Raw genomic sequence first — 24,283 nt, 5'->3', positions numbered from 1 at the left:
AATGTAGTGTAGTGCTGTAACCTGCTTATCTCCTTTTTGATAAGTAGGTTTAATCTATATTGGAAATGTAACACTTCATCTTTAAGTAAGTAGGGAAAAGTAATCTTGCTCAGAAAAACATTTTAGCAAGTGAAAGCTTTCAACAAATGGAGGATAACTTATAAGCGAGAAGATTTGTTAAGATAAGCCAGATTATAGTAGTTATAGGGGCCAGATGTCACGTGTGTTGGATGGGGTGGGTGGTCAGGGGGGACAGTTTGATGAATTCGAGTCATTGGAGTGACCCTTATAGAAGGGAGCCACTCCATCACTACAGCAGCTCCACAAAAGACCGAACGAGAGCTTTAGTGGCTTCAATTGGATCAAGTATCATATTCAAATACATGACAGTAGTAGCTTTGTACTCTTAAAGGTGCACTATGTAACTTTTTGATCGCTTGTTTCTATGGACATGTCATTGCTCTGCCTGGAAAGTCCTATAGTATGATATTAAACAGCTCTACCTTAAATTTCTTCAATTACAGGTGATATTAAAGCTCAAAAATACCTAGAAAAACGGGCATTCGACTTGGTCCAGTTTGGTCTCTATGAAGATAGGAAGTTTTAATGCCATACTCTGAACCATTCCAAACAAACATGGGCACTAAAGGGACAAGTTAAGTAGAAAATTGACCAAAAAACAAATAAACATGTATGCATCCATGGCAATTTTTAGATCACGTCAAGGAAAATTAGATGATTGAAGCATTTATTTGTTTTGCAGCTGATTCTAGTCGCTTTTTAAAAACTGTAACCTCCACTATCGAGCTGTGTTCACTACTGCCCCCAGTGGTTAGCGTATGTATAGCTCTGTTATCATATTCTGAGGAAATGGACCAAATGACGGACAGAACATCGCAGAGAACGTAGAGCATAAATGAGCCTGTAGCTGTACGTCGGTGAGCTCTGGGAAATGACAGACTCCATATTGTAGCTGAACTTTGATCTGAATGCGGGCTGAAGGGAGGAGCTGCGTGAGTGCCAGAGAGAAGCGTGAGCTAAAGCGGGGATGACTGGCCTCTGTTCTTTTGCTTTGTGTTGCAGTATATTGTACGAGCTTCAAATGGAATTAACTGATCAAATAGAATCTCTATGGTCCATTTGTTCTGGCGTAGAAAACAGTGATCAGACGAAGCTATGACAGGAACAGAAAAAAAATTCATTTAGAGTTTACAAAAAGGGTCCCGGGGCTTTCATCCAGGCAATAGGACTCTTTGCGGTAGCGATAACTCAGGTGTTTACGCACAACCTGACAACTGGTGGCCCTCTGCTAGAATTTACTGTTGTTGTGTTCATGAGCAAGACCTGCCTGTACCATGAATGAAGCTACTGGTGCAAAATGAGAGGGACATCTTAAGAGGGTGTATTTAAATTTGTACTTGTTCAATGTGTTCTCTGTCAGCTCAAATAAACAAAAGTGAAATCTTTTTTTTTTTTTTCATGAAAATTTCAGAAAGTGGTGCCATTATTCCACACCAAATTTGTGACTGTTGTCAGCTGAAAGTACTTTAAAAAAAGACCTATTATGCAAAAATTCAACTTTTTAGAGCTTTTAGCCATGTTAGTATTTCCGCTCATCATTTTCTCTCTCAGAGTTGTATTTGGAGTGATTCGTGCACGTTTGAATAATCTTTAAGCTTATTTTCAAGATGCCATATTGACAAACAATCCTTGCATTCACCTCCACCAGAACCCACCGCTCTTACTCTACTTACTTCATTCTCCAATTTTATTTTCTTAATCAGTGATAAGCATAGGATTTGGTGCATTGTATAGTCATTTTCTAGCCACCTAGTGCCTCCGCTCAATTTCATTTCTCTCCAGCAACTATGTCAGGAATCAGAATACATTAGAAGGTTTACAATAAACCCGGAATTGTGAGTCCGGGTACCAGCCAATCATCAAAGAACCATACATTCTGTGTTTCGCAACGATTCCCAAGATCGAGGATTTAAAGCCTGAACAAAAAGAATCTTTGGTGAATTTTATCAAAGTGAAAGACATTATTGCCCTTCTTCCTACGGGAAAAGCTTAATATACCCATGAGCGATTGGTTAGATCAAAACAAGTACCCGCCTACTGTTGAGCAAACAAATCCTAAAGCTGCCAGGTCAGAAAGTTTCCAAAGTGAAACCGGTTGATGAATCAGGCTAGTCATTTCCATACAACAGAGAAAAAAAACTAAACAATTACTTGCTAGTGTGATCTGCAGCGATCCATTGGAGGTGCAGACTCTTTGTTGTGATGACGTTCACAGCAATGTCAGCTCCCAATGGTCACCTCAGTTTGCTAACGCAGAAGTTTTAAAGCTAAAAACATGTACCTTACAGAAAATTGGATAAAGAGTAAAGCCAATGGATAAAAACATGAAATACATGAAAGGATGATGCAAAATCAAAACAAATACTTAACTTATCATCTCCTCAGAATCAGAGTCAGCCATAATCAGGCTGAGAGCAGAACTGCCCTTTTAATACTTTTGTCCCAATGGAGTTTTTATAGAAAGTAATTAGCTATTATGAGTTGTCTTCAGGCACTTTCTGAAACCCCGCCCCTCCTCATGGGCAAATCACAACACAGGTTCATCCAGATCACATGATACAGCTGGTAGAAAGTGTAGTGTAATGTTACTCTTGGCATTTACAGGTCTGTATCGAACCAGGCCAGTTGATTGGAATCACCGGGAGGGAGGCCTTCAATCAGGGCCTGTTTACACGAGAACGCATGTGGGTAAAAACGACAAAATATTTTATCGGAAGTGCCTTTCGTTTAGACGGTAACGGTGTTTTTGGGGCTTAAAAATGCAAAAATCTGAAACTGTTTTTGTCTATATTGCCCAAAACCACAGTGTATAAAACAAGTGGACTAAGCGAGTGTGACGTCACCCATAGCGTTCAGCACTGCTCAAATGAGGCTCGCGATGCTAACAGTTACAGGAGCAAATCTGGAGCCAGGTTTTATGTTATGAATGGGATTTTTTTGACGGACAAAATAGCAGAAAAAAAATTCAGGATCATGTAGAGCAGGTTAATATAAACATTTTAAGACCAAAATGATGAGACTCACAGCAGCAGTCACAGAGAGAGGGCCGACAAGCTCATAATGTAAGTCAATTGGAGCCAGTGTCAAAAGGAGCCAGAAGAGCCTCCTGGCGAACTTCCTATTTGGCATGTGACAGCTAGAGAGTTAGCCATGTCCACTCATATATACGGTTTATGCCCAAGATGCAAAACTCTGGTCAGATCTGCTCACGTTGTGTACGCGTTTACGTCACATACATCACCACCTAGCGTCACCACCTAGTCGCCTGGCTTGCATGCCCAATCGAATTACACACACTTTTGCTTCACTGTATGCATGAAAAAGCTTGTCTAAACACAGAATAAAAGTAAAGACGCGATGCCACTTTTGCGTCTTCTCTTCAGACAGTCATCATATAAAAGTAGCCTCAGTTCTTTGACATGTCCCAGGTCAGGAAAGCCCTCAACGGGACAGTAAAATGTGCAAAACTGAACCTAATGATCCACAGATGTCATACGTTATTGCTATAGAGCAGACACGAGCACAATAGGTCTTCTTTAAGGTTCAACATAGGGCGTCATAAGTTTGGATATTTCTTCCCAAAATAATGAATCTAGAATGGAATTTTGCCATAGTATACAGAGGGGTGAAATAAATAAATAAATAAATAAATAGACATCTCTCAAGACTCGTTCATCTACATGGAATCAATGACATTCGCTATTCTAATGCTGGCTTTAGAATAGACAGTTCTGGCCACTAAGTCAACAACAATATCAGAATCCAGCCAGTCCACCTTAGAAGAATGGACTTCTGATCCCATTTCTAAACACTGCACACCCTCCGTGAGCGTCTAATCAAGCGGCGGCCGTGATCGCTGATAGGAGAGTCCAGCTGCAGCCCCTTGGCCATAAATAGCACCCATCTAGACGAGCCTGTCACATTTGGAAAACACAACCTGTCATCTCGCCATCAATCTCTCCCTTGGGTGCCCCCCCTTTCTTTTCCTCTCCGCCGCCATCCCGCCATCCACACCCGCCCACCTTGCCATCCGTGTCAGTGTCCCGTTCAAGGTCATCCCACTGTGCACCTCGCCTGTGCCTCGGCGGACGGAGGGTTGGAGGCAGACAGTTGGGGTATTGCTTGTTCGTCAACGTTGCCATGACCGTGACATGTTTATGTGACAGGAGCAGGGGTGTAGTGGGTGCAGGTCAACCATCTATAACCCGGTGATGTCTGTGTCAGAGGCGTTGTCGACTGATGGATCGCGTTATGTACGGCGGTGTGTTGGAAAGCAATACTGAGTGCATGCATTCAAAGTAACACACTATGACTTTGTTGAATGTCTCCGCTCACTCTTCGTCCTATTTTAAGCTTTACGGACCTGTAGGCCTGAATGACTTTGCAAAAATATCAACATTTTGGGGCAGATAAACGTGAGAATTGTGATTGGATGTGCAACTTATGTTCTTAAATCAAGACTGAGTTTGTGGATGACAATAAAAGTGGACTTACTATGCTAAATCAACTTTCAGAGCTTTCTGTTTATGTTTATGTTGTTTCCCCTTCTCTTTTACCCTCTCAAAGTTGTATTTAGCGTGATTCATGCATGTCTGAGTAATCTTTATTCTCCTGTATTCAAGTCTATCAACCCTGTTTTCACCACCACCACCCCCATTCGTTCATTTGTTCTTCAAAATAAAACCAAAAATAAGAAAAGAGAAAAAACAACAATTGTCTGCATTGTTTGTCTCCAAAACCAAAAAATTAGATAACGATTTGTTATTTCAGTTTTTGATTTTGTGTTTAAATGAATAATGGGAAAAAGGAATGAAGGCCGTTTCCCGCTTCAGTGACTTAAACTGCGATGCCGAACTTTTGTGCCCCATATGGACTGAACCAGGACTGATCCCAGGACTGAACCAGGACTAAAACAGGACTAAAACAGGACTAAAACAGGACTAAAACAGGTCTAAACCAGGACTGAACCAGAACTCAACCAGGACTGAACCAATACTAAGCCAGGTCTTAACCAGGACTAAACCAGGACTAACCAGGACTAAACCAGGAACCAAACCAGGTCTAAATCAGGTTTAAGACAGGACTAATTTTGGACTTGAGAGAGAGAGAGAGAGAGAGAGATGGGAGCCTAAGCCCGTGGAGCAGGGTGTCCACAATGCGAGATCGGGTGACGGCTGCGCTTAGCCCCGATCACCTGCGATCACCCGATGGTCTACATGGGTCCACCTCCAGGCCTGTTACGCCACTCAGTCCTGTTTTAGTCCTGTTTTAGTCCTGTTTTAGTCCTGTTTTAGTCCGGCTTTAGTCCTGTTTTAGTCCTTGTTTAGTCTTGGTTCAGTCTTGGTTCAGTCCGTATGCGGCGCAAAAGTCTGGCATCGCAGTTTAAGTCACGGAAACGGGAAACAGCCGTTAACGTCATTAATCACTTAAACACAAAACTGAACTGAAAAAAATAAAATAAATAAATCGTTATCTGTTTTTTCAATTTGATTTTGGGCACAAATAGAAAAGCAAATGAACGAATGATACACAGATTTGTCCACTGCAATGAATGTCAGATCCCATTGGGCATTGCCATTTTCTAACGTGGAAGTCAGTGGAATTGTTTTTTAATATGTCATTTTGGCTCAATATTGCAATTTAAAATGTCCAAACACAATGACCCGCAGGCGTCATAGGTGAACTAAACAGCAGACTCAAGCACAGTGTTTTCTTTAACATTTGAGAGAAGACTGAAATATGAACTGCAAAACTAATACAGTATTTACATGTATTTCAGAACATTTATTGTAGAGGTCTGTATAGGTTTATTGCAGCCCAGGGACATTGCGTTGCCTAACCTAAATAAGTGCAGCCTTTGCGCTTTGGAAATTGTGAATTTTATTTGATTATGGCTCATGTTGTAGTCCTATGTTCACGTCTAATAATGCCTCTATGGGCTTTACAAAATAAATAGTACATTTTGTTGACAGCATTTTCATTGTTATACAGATAAAGTCACAAAAGCCATAAACATGAAATCACCTTCCATATTTTCAAGCATTTCCACGATAAACCATTTAGACACGTATGGATTTGTTCTAATACCAGATCAATACGGGTCTGTCCATCATGGGCAGGTGATGGATGAGGTTATGATTGCAGCCGGCCACGTCCCATTGTGTCGTCAATATCTCTGCAGACTGGGGCCCGCTGACAAACTCTGTGTACGTGAGCGTGGCCCCGTATGGGAGTGTATGGGAGAGAACGCGAGCGGGGGCTCTGCTGTGTGCGTCACCCACATGAACGCGTGACAACAACACTTCCTCCGAGGAGAAGGAGAGAAAGGGAAAGAGAGAGAGCGTGAGAGTGAAAACGCAGAAGAGGGAAACACAGAAATGGAGAGAGAGCGTGTGAAAGAGATGGAAAGAGAGAGTAAGAGAGATATACTGCATAAATAGAGAGACAGAGAGAGATATATATAGAGATAGATAGAGAGAGGTAGAGAGAAAGCAAAAGACAGATAAATAGATAGAGATAAATATAGAGATAGAGAAAGAGAGAGAAAGGGAGAGAGTAAGAGACGGAGAGATATAATGTATATATTGAGAGACAGAGAGATATAGAGAGATAGAGGTAGAGTGATAGAGCAATAAAAATATAGAGAAAGAAAGGCAGAGAGAAAGAAAAGACAGAGATAAACAGAAAGAGAAAGAGGGATATGGAGAGAGGTATGATAGAAATATATAGAGAGGGGAGTTAGAGAGAGAGAGAGAGAGAGAGAAAGAAGGATATGGAGAGAGAGATTGCGATATGGAGAGAGAGACAGAGGCATAGAAAGAGAGATGGAGATATGGAGAAAGAGGGAGGGATAGAGAGAGAGAGAGAGATATGGAGAGAGAGAGGGAGAGAGAGATGGAGAGAGAGGGAGAGAGAGAAAGAGAGATGGAGAGAGATATGGCGAGAGAGAGAGGGAGAGAGAGAGAGAGAAATGGAGAGAAAGAGAGATATGGAGAGAGAGGGATAGAGAGATATGGAGAGAGAGAGAGGGAGCTAGAGAGAGAGAGAGAGAAAGATATGGAGAGAGAGGTAGAGATGGAGAGAGCGAGAGCGCAGGACATGGAGAGAGAAAAAGAGAGAGAGGGATATGGAGAGAGAGCAACAGAGAGACACAAAGAAATGGAGAGAGAGAGGGCTAGAGAGAGAGAGATGGAGAGAGAGAGATATGTAGAGAGAAAGGGGGCTAGAGAGAGAGAGAGAGAGTGATATGGAGAGAGAGAGGAATGGAGAGAGAGGGGTAGAGAGAGAGGTAGAGATGGAGAGAGCAAGAGCGCAGGACATGGAGAGAGAGAAAGAGAGAGAGGGATATGGAGAGAAAGGGATAGAGAGAGAGATAGGGATATGGAGAGAGAGCAACAGAGAGACACAGAGGTATGGAGAGAGAGAGTGCATGTTTGTTTTTTTGTGCTTTCTTTCTAAAATAAAATACCAAATAATGAGGGCAGACGGTGACTCAGAGCCTGACATATGGTCGTGTGTGTGACATCATCTTTACCAAGCGACATCCTGCCAACAGCACATTCAGCCTGTAGTGCTCACGTAAGACTGGAGCTGTTCTTTGGATCTGCTCCTCAAGCTCACTGGAACCGGTATAGAAAAAGTCCTTATGGGAATAGACTGAGAAATGGGATCAAAAACGAAAACCAAAGTGATTTTTCTTAGAGCACATGAAAGTGATCTGGAAAAAAAAAAAAAAAGAGATCCTATGTACTATATTAGGGCTGCAAGATTAAACAGAATCAAATTGTAATTGTAATTTGAGTGGACACAATTTGCAAATCGCTGCAAGTACCAGCACTTTCTCCAAAAACGGCAAAATATCGTCACCATAAAAACTGCTAACCCTGTAGTTTAGATCTGTACAAACATGTTCTGAAATGTGATTCTTGCCTTCGTTTGTCTGCTCATATTTCAGTCTCTTTGTCAAATTCTCTGGACGCGTTTAAAATGTGAATGTTGAACAGAATGGTATTATTAAAACATAAATCTCAAATCTTACTGCAGCAATCCCAATGCTTGTCAGAAAAATCACAATCAGATATTTTTCCAAATCGTTCAGCCCCAACTGGCCTTTTGAGCTTTCAACCATGTTTCAATGTTTTCCATTAAAACATACTTAGTTAATAATAATGCCTCTCAAAGCTCTTGGAGTAGTTCCTTTTTTTTAATTAAACATGAGCTTTTGTTTACCTGCTTCACATGTTCACATGTCTGCTACATCCTCAGTCCTTCTCAGATGTTCAAGGAGCGCAGAATAGAAACATGTGACCAAAAATCTAGATAAATAGACTTAAATCTAACAGCACTGTGCACATAGAGCAAAAATACAAGGCTACAACACTGTCAGAGCTCGGTGTCATTCAGAAGTTGCCGATACATAGGTGATATAATGAGCTTACAATTCGATACGATATATTTCAAATTGATATGGTTCAATAAATAAAGGCTAAATCAAGGATGTGATACTAAAAGTCTTTGTTAAACCACTTCTCGTACAAACTTCATATAAAACGCATCCATTTCAATCATCAAAACAAAATGTCAAACGCGTTGCATTAACAAGTTTCCTTCCTCTGCAACAAGCAACAAAACTGTAGCGCAGTAACAAAATAATTTAGTATAATATACCAATAAATACTCTTGGCGATATATCGATACAGCAGCTCACAATATACTGATACTGTATCATCACATTAAACAATACGATATATCGATATTTCAACACTGTTAAGTACAATAAGTGGCTGATGTATAGTAAGCAAATTGATTAATACACTGATAAACCATTATTATATGGGTCACAAAATCATAAGTAAAAATAATTATCATGACTGCAAAAGAAAAATAAGTCATTTCAATTAAATCTATAGAAATAAATGTTGGTTTATGCCAAGCTACTTCATCATTCAGAGAGTTTGGTGTTAGTAAAGGTTTTTACATTTCCATGACCTAATCCCTAGTGACCTGACAATCCCATAATCACCTGATACTCATGTTTTTACAAATCTGTATATCATTTGTTCATTCGTTTTACAAAATAAAAACCAAAAATAAGAAAACAAAAAAACATCTATTTATTATTTGTCTCCAAAACCAAAATGAAAAAACAGATAATGATTTTCAATTTTGGGTTTAAATGAATAATGGAAAAAACTGATGGCTGTTTCCCATTTCCATGACTTAAACTGCGATGCCGGACTTTTGCCGCATACAGAACTAGGACTGAACCAGAATCCACACACTATCACTACACTCAAATTGCCTTCGCTAAAATGTATCTCAACTTTGAAGGTAGAAGCTATAGTTAAAACTGCTTTAAACTGCTTCAATTTGCAGTGCACCTGACACCCTCTGGCATTTATTTAGCAAATAAATCAAGGCTGCAATGGTTTTAATGACTTTAAGATGCAACGCAATGAGCTCCAAAAAGTAATTCAGAAACCTTGAATGAATAATGCACAATACATAGTCTGTATAAAGAAATTAACTAAGTGAGTGCGACGTTACCCATAGAGTTCAGCTCCAATCAAATGAAGCTCACCGTGGCTTGCAGTTATAGAATTTAGAGCCAAGTTCCGTATCATTTGCAGACAAAATAGTGAAATAAAAGCACTGGGATCATGTAGAGATGGTTAAAAATTGTAAAACCAAAATAATGAGGCTCACAGCAGCAGTGACAGAGAGAGGGGTGACAATGTAAAAGTCAATGGGAAACAGTCGATGGAGCCGGGCTTAGCTATGTCCATTACAGACTATGGCACAATATGACGCCATAGATCAGTGTTTCCCAAACTTTTTTTTCTGGGGACCCATATTTTAAAAGTCACAAACCTTCACAAAACCCAAGTCAATAGACATTATTCGTAAATCACAAAATAAAGGTGGATTTGACCATTATTGAACATTAATGAGGATATTTTATTGTTGACTGAGTGATCGTTTCTCTCTGAACAATTAGTATTACTCAAGTTTTAAACTATGAAAAACAGTAATTGAACCAACAATAAAAGGATCCATAAGTCACCTATTTGGACATTAAATGTAGCCCATTTCTTTTTCTTTTCAGCATTAAATTGAACCAGCAATATTGGAACAAAATAGTCAATAAAATAATGATGTCTCATGTGTCAGAACTGTATATTTCAGACCTACATGTAGATAGTGACAAGGCGACCCAAAAAAAAAAAAATCTCTTGTGACCTACCTGAGGGGCGCGACCCAGTCTTTGGGAAACAATGCTATAGATTTAGATGCTGCTGCTTGAGAATCTCACACCACTGTTGTGTTTTTGAACTTACAGCACGTTGAGCTACTTAATTACAGCAAGATTTGAATCAACTGTGCATAAGTATGTTTTTTATGATTAAGTCTAAGAGCACTGGAGTGGCTCTTGAGAATATGATTTTATCTGTCTTCTCAGAGTTCCCTATTCAGTTATGGAGATGCAAACACGCATTCTTGAGTGGCTATGAGCACAGACAGGGCCTGGCATGGCGAGAGCGCAGCCATGCCAAGGGACATTATTTGGCAGCTGTCAGCTCTAATAGGAGTAAAGCAGGGTGGGAGACAGATTCAGGCTCCGGACCAAGCCTACCAGGGTGAACTATCTGGCACATAATGTATACGAGTGGGGGAGGGCTGTGGTACTGGGGGCCCCTGAGAGTCAATGAATGAACGCACTTGGACTCAACAACAGAGCACTTTGCGATTTGGAGATGTAGAGATATTAATAATAAAGGATTACTCAAACATGTGGGAATGAAACAAAGCACAACTCTAGGTCTGTTTTTGAGGAGGTAACAACATTATAACATGGCTTAAGCTCACAGTACCTTTAAACCTTCATTTAACCATATAATCGTGTTGCGTTAGTCTAAACATAACTATTGTGCATTATAGAAAAGTTTTGTATCTCATTTACGTTATGATTGCGAGGTAACATTTATGAAATTACGTCTATCTAAGTCACATATTCTGCCCATCTCCAACAATGATGTAAAATTATAAATGTCATTAAAATTTAAAAACTAGAAAAAGCTAGGCAATATTTTGAGTAAAATCTGAAATATAATGATCTTAAGCCATACCGGCTTGTCAAAGCCTGATCCTGTCAGATCTCAGAAGCTAAGCAGGGCCAGGCCTGGTTGGTACTTGGATAGGAGACTGCTGGGAAAATCAGGTGCCACAGTGGGGCGCCAGTTGTAAAAACTGTTGTTGTGTCCTTAGGCAAGGCACTTCACCCTCATTGCCAAGTATGAAAGTGGTGTGTGTGTGAGTGACGGTGGTGGTCAGAGGGGCCGATGGCACAGATTGGCAGCCTCGCTTCCATCAGTCTGCCCCAGGGCAGCTGTGGCTATGGTAGTAGCTTACCACCACTGGGTATGGAGTGAATGAATAATGCTCTGTAAAGCATCTTTGAGTGTCCAAAAAAGGGCTATATAAAACTGATGCATTATTATTATTAACTATGCTTTGGTGGAACGACTAACGTGTGAGTCAGTGGTTTCGGTCACCCATAGTCGTTCAATCCTAACTCTGATCTAATGGATAATTTTGTTGTGTCCTTGGGCAAGACTTTTCACCCATCTCGCAAAAATATGTGTGTGTATGAGTGTGTTGTGAGAGGGAGTGATAGTGGTTGTAAACAGTAGCTCATTCTTACATATCATTATGGGGAGGTAAAGAGTAATGAATTCAATTGTGAAGCAATTTTTGCTATGTAAGACTAATGCATTATTTTTTATTATTAAACTGTAATAATGTTAAGACAACTACTAGTAGAACTGCAGAACTATATAACCCCACCTCTCCATCTCTATAGCCAAATTCCCCATTGCAAGAAAAGGAAAAATGTCTCTGTTTTTAACATTTTTAACCTTCCAAATATATCCCCTTTGACTTTTCTCCTATTTGTCAGTTCAGTTTTGTAGGATATGTGGCCAGTGTAGGCCATTACAGTGTACACAAGTGATAATCTGCATGTCTATGAGGTAGTGAAGTGTTCTCTTGTGTAGGCCATTGACGCAGTGCTCCATGTGGGAAGTGGAATAATAGTTTTCAGCATTGTCATGCGAAATGAGTGGGTTTGTGTGCGTGCTCAGATCCATGCTCGGCCCCGGGCCCCTGGAATTATCTGTTGGGGGTCCTGTAATATACACTAACCTGCTGTGACAGTGAGGAGTGATTCAGGCTCCAAACGCAGGGCTCACTCCCCACAGAGGAAGTGCACTGGGATAAGATTTCGGCAGAACAATTCTCAACGTATTGTCTGATTTAGTGACTGTGGGCTGCTGATGTGAAAGCAATAAAACACACGGTGCAGACAACAACAGCACAAAGCGGTGCCCTTAACAGAATTACCGTGAACAGACAAAAGGGCTTCATTATTGGAGTTGTGCTGCACTCTGACCATAACAAAATGAGAACATTCAATTTTTCACAGTTTGTATTAGACACAATTGTATAAATGCAGTAAGTGCGGGGTAAAGGATATGTTAGAATTGAACTGAACAAACATCAAATCCACATCATCCTAATATGGTGAAATGGACTTTAGTTTGGGCTGCTCATAAGTGCACAGCCCAGGGCTCTGCTAAGTGCACATTTAGCTCCTTGGTTTAGGCCTGCTTTAGATCATGTGTTAAATCGACTATGGCAGGAGGGCTGCAGTGTGCAAGTGCCTCCAATTACATTTGTCACATTTAGAATGAATATACATTCATTATGCACAATGAATGACTGTGTCAGCATTGATCTAGATCTGCATTCAGGCTGAGAAGGACTCATTTGTGCCTAATCCTTGTGAGAAAGATAAGCTATTGTCATATTATTAGACTCATCAAGAAAATGATACCACAATCTTCCACAAATGCATTTCTGCACATGGCTTAGCCGCACATGTCTGAAATAAGGTGCCTGAATAATAATTAATATATAATGTGATGACCGTTCTGTCCTCTACTCCTGAAAGACATGTTGCCTTGTTGTAGATCCTTGATTCTTTAAGCACTTAAACTTCCTATTGAGCCACTCAAACCTGAAGAGATAATCAATGCTCAAGATCAGGACAAGGAGGACCCATTAGAGTTAAAAGAGCAACCACACACTGTTAATTGTAATGCTGAAGGTGTCCCCTCATCAACTGGCAAACCACTGCCACTTACTAGTAAAATCAATGAGCACTATTCAAAAAAGAAAAAAGTTATTAGGAAAAAGCAAAAGGGAAAGAGGAGACATCTAAAAAAAAAGTGGCTGAAGATGGTCACTAATACAGATTCTCCAAATGACCATAGATATCTGAACACACATATTCAAGAGACCAAGGAGCCTATAGTTGTATTCAAAGAGGATCCAAAAGTCCCACATGATGTCAAAGATAATTCCAACTGTGTTACATCTGCCCAAAATGACCCGACCAAACCGACCAAAGCTGGTGGGAAAAGACAACAAAACACAAAAACGCAAAACAGGAAAAAGAAGATGTCTGAAAAACTGAAGTCACAGAAGCAGTGTCAAACTTTAAGACACAAACACTTTAAGACAGAAACTGGTCCACCCAAAGGACAAAACACCATTTAGTGTAGTGAAGACTGCAGTGAGTGCCATCAACATCATTTACAACTACATCCTCAGACCTAAATCAGAACAAAGAAAGCAAAAGGGATAGCCAGGTCAGGTCCAGGGGTGTGAAAGCACCCATCAGGGGACTAAATGATTATGCCAATATGACTCCCCACTTGCAGTGCAGTTCAATAGGCCAGGCTCACCAACAGAAACTGTGAACAAGAAGGTGTGTAGTAGTTTCAGTGTAGTTAGCTTCTAGTCTGATTCAGCCGGTTTTACTTCATGGAAACTGTCTGACCTCGCAGTGTTAGAATTTGTTCTCTCGACGGTAAGCCTCGTAGGAAGGAGGACAATAATGTCTTTGTTCTGGCTTTAAATCCTCCATCTCAGAAATTGTTGCCAACACAGAATGTATGGCTCTTCGCTGATTGGCTGTTGCCCGAACTCGCACTTCTGGGGTTTTTGCAAACCATCTATTGTGATTCCTGACCTAGTCGCTGGAGAGAATTGAAACTGATCAATGGCTCAATGGATCAAAACCTGACAATTTAAGATGAAGTTCAATCAACAGCATTGAAAAATCTTCAGGATTACGCATCTGAAGAGACTGAAGGAACCTTGGAGATGGATGTGCAGATGTCAGGAGCCATGAAAACCAACTTCACCAACAAGAGAAGGAGGAGAGTCAAGAAGATCTACATGTTGGTGCTTTCTCCCAAATGTTACAATGAACGTCAAATAAACATTACCAAATATCTGTTCTGGTTGTTGATTGTGGTTGTTGATTGAAAGTTATAGGGTTCTATATGACATTTTTGTCCAATTTGAGTTATTGATATATTCTTCCTTATGTCTTTGACAACATATACATATAAAGTAAATATACTATATATGTCTCTAGATTTTAGAAATGGAGATTTGCAGTCTTGGATAATTTCAAAATTACACTTAGATTGATCCTTAATTATTCCTGAGTTATTCCTTAGTTAACATTTGTTAGTATGTTTTTGTAAGACATTTTTTGCCTCTTGTTTTGACGCGGATCATTTCAACTGAACCAAGTTTATGTGACAGTGACCACAGGGAGGACAACATAGAGCAAAGAAAAAACCGAGAATAGTTAAAGGAAAGTGGGCCAAAGGGGCGAAGGGCCTGGGAGGGCACATAAGAGCAGATCATGAGGATTAATAGGAAAAAAAAATGGTTGAAGATAAGTTGTAGAGAGATATACAGGCCTACCAGCAACAGCAAGAGAGCTGGATGCATGAAGTTGAGCAGATTAGACAGAAGGGATTAGAAAAAGAGATGTTTCCTCTGAGATGGTGAGGGGAGATAACAAGCTCGCCTGGCTGTTAGTGCTAAGCATTCTGAGGGGGTGAGGGCTGTGGATGGGAGAAAGACTGATGCATTTTGGCTGCTGGGGAAAGCAAAACGAGTGGACAAACTTTAATGAGAGAGCTACTAGACAAAGTGGATTGGCTTGCCAGTGTAAAACGCAAAATATATGGGTACAGTGTGTCCCGGTGTTGTCCTTGGTCGTCCTTTTAAAACTTGTACTGTTCAGATTTTATTAGCCATGTCCATTAGCGTCATTGTAAAGGTTTAAATATAATTTGCTCCTTTTTTGTTAAATTCAAGCTTGACAATCTATCCATCAAGAAAGATTTGATTTATGTAATTAACCAATTTAAAAGGATTTGGATGGCAGATTTGGTATACAGTGGATGTCAGAGCTGTTGTAGTGTCCTTAGGCAAGACATTTCACCCAACTAGTACAAAAGTAGAATGTGCATGAGTGTTGGTAGTTGGAGGGGCTGATTGGCAACCTCACTTCAATCAGTCTACCCCAGGGCAGCTGTGGCTACAATAGTATCTTACCACCACTGAGTACGAGTTGAATGAATTGTTAAAATTTTATATACAGCAGCTTTTTTCACAAAGAGCCATTCACACACTCAAAAGTGTATGCAAACACTAGATGAGGCCGGTTAAGTGTCTTGCCCAAGGACACAATGACAGCATTCCTCTGTGAGAGCTGAAATTACACCGTCTATCTGTGGGTCAGGAGATTTAACTAAAATATGTAAATATTGATATATATCATATCATTTAATGTGATAATACAGTATCAGTATTGTGGGCTGCTGTATCAATATATCGCCAAGAGTATTTTTTTGGTATATTTTACTGAATTATTTTGTTATAGGGCAACAGTTGTGTAGCCTGATTCATCAGCCGGTTTCACTTCCTAGAAACCGTCTGACCTCGCAGCATTAGGATTTGTTCGCTCGACGGTAGGCGAGTACTTTTTTTATTTAACCAATCACTGCTATTTGGTTGTGACGTATGTAATGCTCCAAATCCCGTAGGAAGAAAGGAATAACGATTTTCCCCCTGATAAAATTCACTAAACATTCTCTTTTTTCCGGCTTTAAATCCTCGATCTCGAAAATTGTTGCCAGTACAGAATGTATGACTTCGTCTGCATCCATCTCGACCACTTTGTTTACTGTTGTGCTCTACCACAAAAGGGACATAGACAGGCGCTTTGACATTTGAGAGTTTGACGTCATGGCTTCACAGCTCTTCACTGATTGGCCGATGCGTGGTCTACATACAACTTCTGGGGTTCTTGTAAACCGTCTAGTGTATTCCTGACCTAGTCACTGGAGAGAAATGAAATTGTGCGGAGGCACTAGGTGGCGCCAGATTAGCTAACAGTTCCGTAGCTTGTTCAGAGGAAGGAAACTCGTTAATGCAACACATTTGACATTTTCACTGTTTTGATGATTAAAATATGTTTTACTAACTTTGACTTAATATCACATCTAGGCTTTATTTTTATTGAATCATATCAAATCATAAGCTCACTGTATGGAGATATGCATCGTATCTGCAACTTTTGAATGATATCCAGCCCTAATCTGAACACTCGATGTTTATGTCAGGAGCAGGATTCAAACCGCAATTGTCGGATCAGTGGATAAAACTCTGCCAACTGAGCAACCGTCAAATTATATACTTGGTCCAAAAAGTGTTATATAATTGAATGTGTTATTATTAAACACAAGACTTGGCTTCTGAGTACGATCCATTTGAACTCCCACTTTTACAGGTATTCACTTTTGCAGCGTGCTCTTAAAAACAGCATATGTAATGGCGGTATATAGTGGTTGCAGCAGTGGTAAACATTAGCAGGCGTTTTAGCACCAAAGAGCTTAAAAATAGCTGCAGATTTAATGCGGCGGTGTTGAATTCATTTTATGGTGCAGCTTCTTCATGCTCGGCGCTCTCATGGCCGTCGTTTCACAGCGGGCTAATAAAAAGACAATTGCTGTGGTGTATTTTGAAAGCCCTCAACAGTGCAATTAACAGAGAGGAAATATGCCTGGTTCTCCTCGTGGCAGCGCCTGGGTCAGCTCAGATTAGTTGACTGTGTGGCGGTAATGTCCTTGTGAACGCTGACGCAATCGGCTCCGAGGGCTTGTTAATGTGACGGATTGTAGGTGTGGGGAGATAACAATCGGCCATCACTTTTTGAAAGATACAAGAACGTGTTTACAGAGTTGTGTTTCTATTACAAATATATGAAACTGGCTTGGGTTTTTTGGTGTATGTCAACATTATCTTTTTGTCTCTTTACAATTTTTGAAGTTACACATTTTTCAGCGAGCTATTCCAGGCGCTGTACCAGATTTTTACTGTTTTAAAATGTGAATAACAGAACTAGATCATTTTAAACAGTTTGCAGCGATCCAAAGTTATTCCTCACTTATATTATGCAATCATAGGATCTATTTTTTCAAAGTGATTAGTTTATAAGCATTTCACAACTTTCAGAGAGACCAGCACTTCTACTAGCAACTAACTTCCAATATAATAAAATATTTGATAAATAAAAGTTCCCACACAGCTTTATATTAATCTTAAAAGCTGCTTATACAATATGATATATCTGGGGCAAGAAACATTCTGCTCAAATACGCAGAAAGAAAATCTTGTAAACTGCCCTGACGTCAACTGTTGCAACTATTCTAACAATGCAGAAAAAAATATGCCCAAATATAAAGACAACACAGCAATATATATGCAGCAATAAGCAAAACTTCAACAACTCTGACAGAGAATAGGAGAAAACATTGTTTTTGTTTACATTCGGCTTTTCCACACGTGCGCAGTGACTGGTAGACAAAAAGTCAGTAACGCTGCTCGTTTGTGTTGACTGTTGTGTTGCGTATGTCTGTCATGAGATAACTTGTCTTATTTTGAAGTAGATTTTGCATTTAATTGTTTTGACATGACTTCATCATCTTACTCTAAGTCAATGAATGTTGAGGATTAAAAACGTTACTTTGAAACATTAAAACTCGCCGATAACTGTTGACAATGTTGATGCTGTACTGCTGTATGATGTTTGTTGAAGTTGTATTGTTGTATCACGATTGCTGATGTTATACGCCGATAACTGTTGAAAATGTTGATGTTGACTTGTTGATACAGACGATTTTTGCCTACTAAAATGGCTGCCGGCCTGAACGCGACGTTATCGTGTTTTCTTGTATTGATACTCTGCAGTGACAATGTTTTTAGTTTTAGATTTTTAGATTTGAAGATTTAGATTTTTAGGTCTGAAAGCTTACCAAAAAATACAAAGTGGATTTAAACAACACATTTACAGGAGTCTGATCAATACAGACATTCATGATCCTGTTTTCTAGTCGAATTGAGAAGGCAAGAACTGATGGTTAAATGACTTTTAATCTTTTCCTTGCCGTGTCATAGAACCAACGTAAGAGCTAGACAAGAACAAAATAACAGAAATTACCATAGGATTACCATATCACTCGCTCATTACATTGCTTAACAGTTAATCATATTTTAACATTAATTCAGTACAAATTACAAGAAGCTCAAATATACAATCACAAATAAAACAAACCTTGTTCCCCTGTCGACTGCTGCTATCTTTAGATTTTTTACATAACTTTTCACTGTAGCTTTTGTTTTTCACCGTTAACGTTGCTATGTTTACTTTGTGTCATTTCACTCTATCAAGTCACTTCCTCTCACACAGGAAGTCACCAAAATAAAAGCGTAACCTTACTATTAAATGCCATGGACTGTATGTTAATGTATATAAGAGTAACTTGAACTTTTACAGAGTCAGTTCTCTATGGCCAGATTGTGTTAAAACAGAGCTCAGATTAAAGTCTACCCTGAGTAACAAAGCTTCAGACAAAGCAGTGCATACAGTTAGCCCCACACACCCAGGGAATATTAACAACATCAGCTGCAAAATATCAGTTACCCTAAACATTTTAACCATATACTATATAAAAATTTAAGAATGAATCAGAATTTGACCTTGATTTGACCTTGCCGAGTTCTGATTTTGAAACAATTTCGACAACCAAAATCCAGATTTAAATGACTAGCATGTTAAAAGTATCACATTGAACTAAATAAACTCATTGATTATTGATTGTGTTAGGCTGTCCTATGAGAGAAAACATGCATGGTCTTTTCCGGTCTGTGCTGCAGTTTTGCACAAGTTGTTACAAAAAAAAAAGCATCAAACAGTACAAAGATGTAATATCTTTTTGTACATGATTGACACTCCAACTTGGCAAAGCTCCAGACAGTTTCTTTGTGCTCCATTTGAAACACACTCTGAGCAGTTTCGGTTTATAGAGAGGGACCATCTGTTTCTCACTGTGTTAAGACTGTGTGGGAATCGCACATTTTAATTTTCATTGATCAACTCACTCGCCCTCTCCATCTCTGTATCAGCTTTTATTATTGTTGTTAAATTTGCCGTGAAAGTGTTTGTAGAGTAAAAATGCTAAAATGTTTGTAAAATCTCTCTCTCTTTGCAGGACTCTGACGGAGTTGCTCAAGCAGCCAGGAGAGGCGGGGGTTTTGGACGGAGGAGGCGTCCATCATCCTATAGGGACCAACGGCATCTCTGCACGGGCCCTGCGCTCAAACACTGGTCAGTTACACACACTCACAGTCATCGTTTAATTTGATGATACAGAATCGATATCGTGGGCTGCTGTATCAATATCGATCGCTAAGAGTATTTTTAAGTATATTTTACTAAGGCGATGACGGTCTGAACAGAAGACGCAAAAGTGGCGTCGGGAGAAAATCTGTGTGCATATGGTGATGCAAAAGTGTGAGAAATTCGATTGGGTATGCATGCCAGGAGGTTAGGTGTTGATGTACGTGACATAAACGTGTACGCGACGTAAACGTGTACGCGACGTGAGCAGATCTGACTAGAGTTTTGCGTCTTGGACAGTGTAAACGAAAACACTATGGCGGAGTGTATTCAGCTTTTCCACTCTGGAGGGTGGTTTCAGATTTTTGCGTTTTTATGCCCCAAAAACGCCGTCACCATCTAAACGAAAGGCACTTCCGATAAAATATTTTGTCGCTTTTACCTGCAATCGTTCTCGTGTAAACAGGCCCTAAATGACAAAGTTGAAAAAGCTGAGACACTCATAAAGTACAAAATAATTCACGCAAAAATCACGGCAGCACGTTTTGGCCCTGATGCCCTGATGAAAGCCGAAAGCCTGAAACATGTTGGTGTGATTTTAACTTTATCTAGCATGTGGTATGAAAGGCTTTTATTTATTTTGTATTTTTTGAGCCTCAGCTTTTTCAACTTTGTATATGAGGCTGGTCCCGACACTTGTCCCTACACTGCTCTCTAAAGTTTTGCTGTATTTTACTAAATTATTTTGTATAAGAGTTGCAGTTGTGTTGACATTTTCACTGTTTTGAGTAAAATTGGTGTTTTTTCATATTAACTCTGCACATTAACTTAGTGGATTTAGTAAACTTTTAGTATCACGCCATGATTTAGATGTTTTTTCACTGAATACTGAATCGTATTGAATCGAAAGCTCACTGTATTGAAAAGTGTATCGTATCGTGGCCTACGTATCCAGATATGTATCATATTAACACCATCTTAACGATACCCGGCCCTGCTCACAGTTACACATTCGCTATCCTTATGGGACCGGGCGCTTGTATTTAATTAAGCTGTAATTAGCCCTGCTCCAGTCCGGCCCCACTGAGGGAGCACTGTGACCCATCTGTCTTCTTCTCACACACTTACAGCACTCTCACTCTAACCCTCTGTGTCCTCCAAGGGTTCAGACGCACCACTTCCTTCATTTGTAACACGGCTGCCATTTCTAAAGAATAAAAAAGAAATGGCCCTTTAGTTAAACTGGGTCATTTTTACTGTTCAGCAAAATTGGGGCAACATTTTATAACAACTACACCATTTACAGCCTTAAAAAACGTAAACAAAGACTGACTTCACAATGAAAAATTAGGTTATTGAAGATACATTGTGTAACTTTACTAGTGTCTGCAATGTTTCACAGCATGGGATTAAACCTTCCTATCTTCATGGAGATCAAACTAGAGGTCACATCTGTGGAGAGGCAACCCTGCTCAGTCAGTCTGTTTTTCTAGGTGTTTTTGAACTATAAAACCACTTGTAATTGAATAAATGTAAGGTAGAGCAGTGGAAAATAACTACAGAAAGAAGGAGGTGACAGACCCCCAAACAAAAAGTTCCATAATGCACCTTTAAGAATGATCCAGGCATTGTAACTTAAGAAAGCAGCAGAAAAATCCAACAACTGCGCGCTGTGATCACAAACCCAGCAGCAGCTCCGTTAGCAGTAAAAATAGACAGATATATAATTGGTAGCAGATATTTTATTTGGGCTGACCGCCAGACGAAAGGACAGGCCTGAAGTCTTGTTTGCACACTCAAGTCTCTTGTAAACAGGCTATGATTTGTCAGCATTACCCATGATGCAAACTCTGCTTTGGCCCCTAAAAGTGGTGTAAGAAGAATTTTGATTTTAGGAATGCATTCAGAGGACTTCGGGTACATTATAGGTACTTGAACAGATGGACTTTATACAAACTTGGTCAGCTCATTTAATTTTGCTAGTGCTAAAACATGCAATTTACTTTACTGTTGGTGCTTTGTAGTAGGTGATGCAGCGACAACTGGTACAAATGATGCTTATAGTGGTAGTACTCAAACTTTTTTACAGTTCCAGACTCAATTTATAAGTCTATTTAGGTCAATTTGTGTTCTGATTTATGGTCATGGTTTGTCCTGGTTGTTTACTCTTCATTCAGCCAAGATTCAGTCTAGGCCTATTGCACTTTTGGACTTAGTTTGGAGTATAGACTGTATAAAGAAGTGGACTAAGGGAGTGTGAGGTCACCCATGGCGATCGGTTCCAGACAAATGAAGCTCAGCGGTTACAGGAGTGAATTTGGAGCCAGGTCCTTATTACCAAAATGAGAGAGAGAGAGGTGTGACAATTTTCCAATGTCAAGTCCACTGGAAACAGAGTTGATAGAGCCGGTGTTCTGTTGAAATGGGCTGCCCCGTCGAAATGAGCTACCAGCAGCCTAAATCGACAGTGACAATTCACGTTACTCCGTCAAAATAAGCTACCTTACATTTTTCCGTTTACTGTTGTATAGATCCAAAAGCTAATCATCCCAATTTTACAACATATTTCTTTGGATTAGAGACGCTGTTTGCACACAGTGATCAAACTATATCTTAGTTATGTACAATTTCAACTAATTTATATGAATATGCTCAAATAGGGCTCCGACTAAAGGCAGCACATATCGATAGACCAATTTAGCCATCGAATAAATCTCCCACCACAGAATCACCATTATTCACTCATTTATATGAATTTAGTTAGGAGGTAGCTCATTTCGACAGACATATATCTTCTTTTAAATAAGCCTCCCACTGGAACTGGAAGGGAAACACTGAAATCTTTATATTAAATAGAGTTAAATATATAATTAATGTTTAATATCATAGGCTACAGTGTGAATTTCATACTATATAATATAGTGATATTTTATTTATACAACACATTTATAAACAAAGTTGCAACGTTTTCTACACATGGAAACAAAATAAAATCTGACGTAATAAAAATTATAACGATAAAAACAAACATTAAATCCAAATTATTCACTCATCTAATGTAGGTATTTTGCTGCAAATCTAACACGAATATGTCATTGTTCACAACTGGTCAAAACATACAATAAAACCAATACACTTTTAAAATGTGACTTGTTACACCACGTCGAGCTCAAATCGACGTGCATTTAAACTGTAATAGCGCTTGGGGGTCATTTGCATGCGCAGTAGCACTGGGGAGCTCAAATCGATAGGACACCAGAACCCCTCCATAAATACTTCCTATCTGGAACGCGGCGACTAGAGGATTAGCTACTGTATGTCCATTTATATATTCAGTCTATGGTTTGGACCTCAAAGTGTTTTTCAAGTCCTTGTGGAATTGTGAAGCTGACTACATGAAAAGGTAATATGAATAAAAAGGGCTACTCCAACATCACATACAATTAATAAATAAAAATTACACAGACTACACAGTCATCTTACAACGGATGTTCTAAATAGTTTATACTCGTACTCAACACATACTTCCTCCTTAAAGTACAAGTAGCAGGTCTTGGCTCGGGGATGACTTTCTAAACTGTTATACCACCCAACGTGTCCACACAGCTACACCATATTAATAAACATGACTCTCTCTAAGGAGGTTATTTGGACAAACATAAAAGCTGTGAGAATCTTTCATATATGCGCTGTTTCATGCATAAATGATGGCGTTCTGGAGTTTGTTCATTTCTCATGCTGTTACCACCGCCACGCTCGCATAGACAAAAGGCAATGCTTTTATCCTCCTCCTGCATCACATTAAACAATACGTGTCCCATTCCTCACCCCAAACCGCTCTCATAAGCTCCACGGTCCTCTCGAAAATGAAGGCAATTTGTGTTCTGCAACTTACACATTTTTTTTCTGTTGAGAAGGAAAAAGGAGCTTGAATTGTTTGTGTGACTGAGTTTTACTGTCTTAAAGGTGCACTGTCTAACTTTTCTGGTGGAGTTTGCTTATTGCCACTTGCTTGTCTTCATGGAAATGTTATTGTACTGCCTGGAATAATCCACAATACGGCATATTAAGGTCTTATATTACACAAAATGGATTCTTCTTGTTGTTACTTGTTGTTATTACTCCCTCAAATACCTGAAGTTGTGTTTTGTTTCATTCACATGTTTGAGTAATTCTTTATTATTAGTCTGTCTACATCTCCATAGCTCAAAACACTGTCCATCATTCGGATAATTTCAGCCTCATCTCTACTGAACTAAAGGTAAAACGTAGCTGTGAACTTGAAAACTACTGCTTAGGGGTGTAACAATAACCAAAATATCATGATATTGTATCGTTAAAGTTCTCACAATAATAATATCGAATCACAAGTTTCTCTGCTTAAATTCATTGTTATGGTGCAGCAATAGCTAAAAAATCAGAGGGAACTACATCGACCATGATCTTTTGCTCTGTTTTGGTGCAAACTACATGAAGAAATAATTGTTCTAAGCACTTTTAAATCTTAGTTCTTTGAATTAAGTCTTGTCAAGGCATTTTAAAAACCCTCACGCTCTCCTCAGGGTCACATAGACCTGAAGAATTTAGTTTTTTCCT

General features: G+C 39.5%; 1 protein-coding gene across 1 annotated transcript in view; it reads left to right on the top strand.

The window, feature by feature from the left end:
• LOC110155766 (protein shisa-8) overlaps positions 1 to 24,283 on the top strand; it is a 120,153-nt gene that overhangs the window by 38,023 nt on the left and 57,847 nt on the right. The window contains exon 2 of the mRNA XM_055152956.1: positions 19,560 to 19,675. Within this exon, the coding sequence (XP_055008931.1) occupies positions 19,560 to 19,675 (116 nt within the window). The remainder of the gene's footprint in view (positions 1 to 19,559; positions 19,676 to 24,283) is intronic.

Source organism: Boleophthalmus pectinirostris, unplaced genomic scaffold, assembly GCF_026225935.1.
Source record: "Boleophthalmus pectinirostris isolate CB_2022bp ecotype Guang Dong unplaced genomic scaffold, ASM2622593v1 HiC_scaffold_17, whole genome shotgun sequence".
NCBI classification, from domain to species: Eukaryota; Metazoa; Chordata; class Actinopteri; order Gobiiformes; family Gobiidae; genus Boleophthalmus; species Boleophthalmus pectinirostris.
Note: the sequence above shows the minus strand (reverse complement) of the source record. Positions and strands in the feature narration are given on the sequence as shown.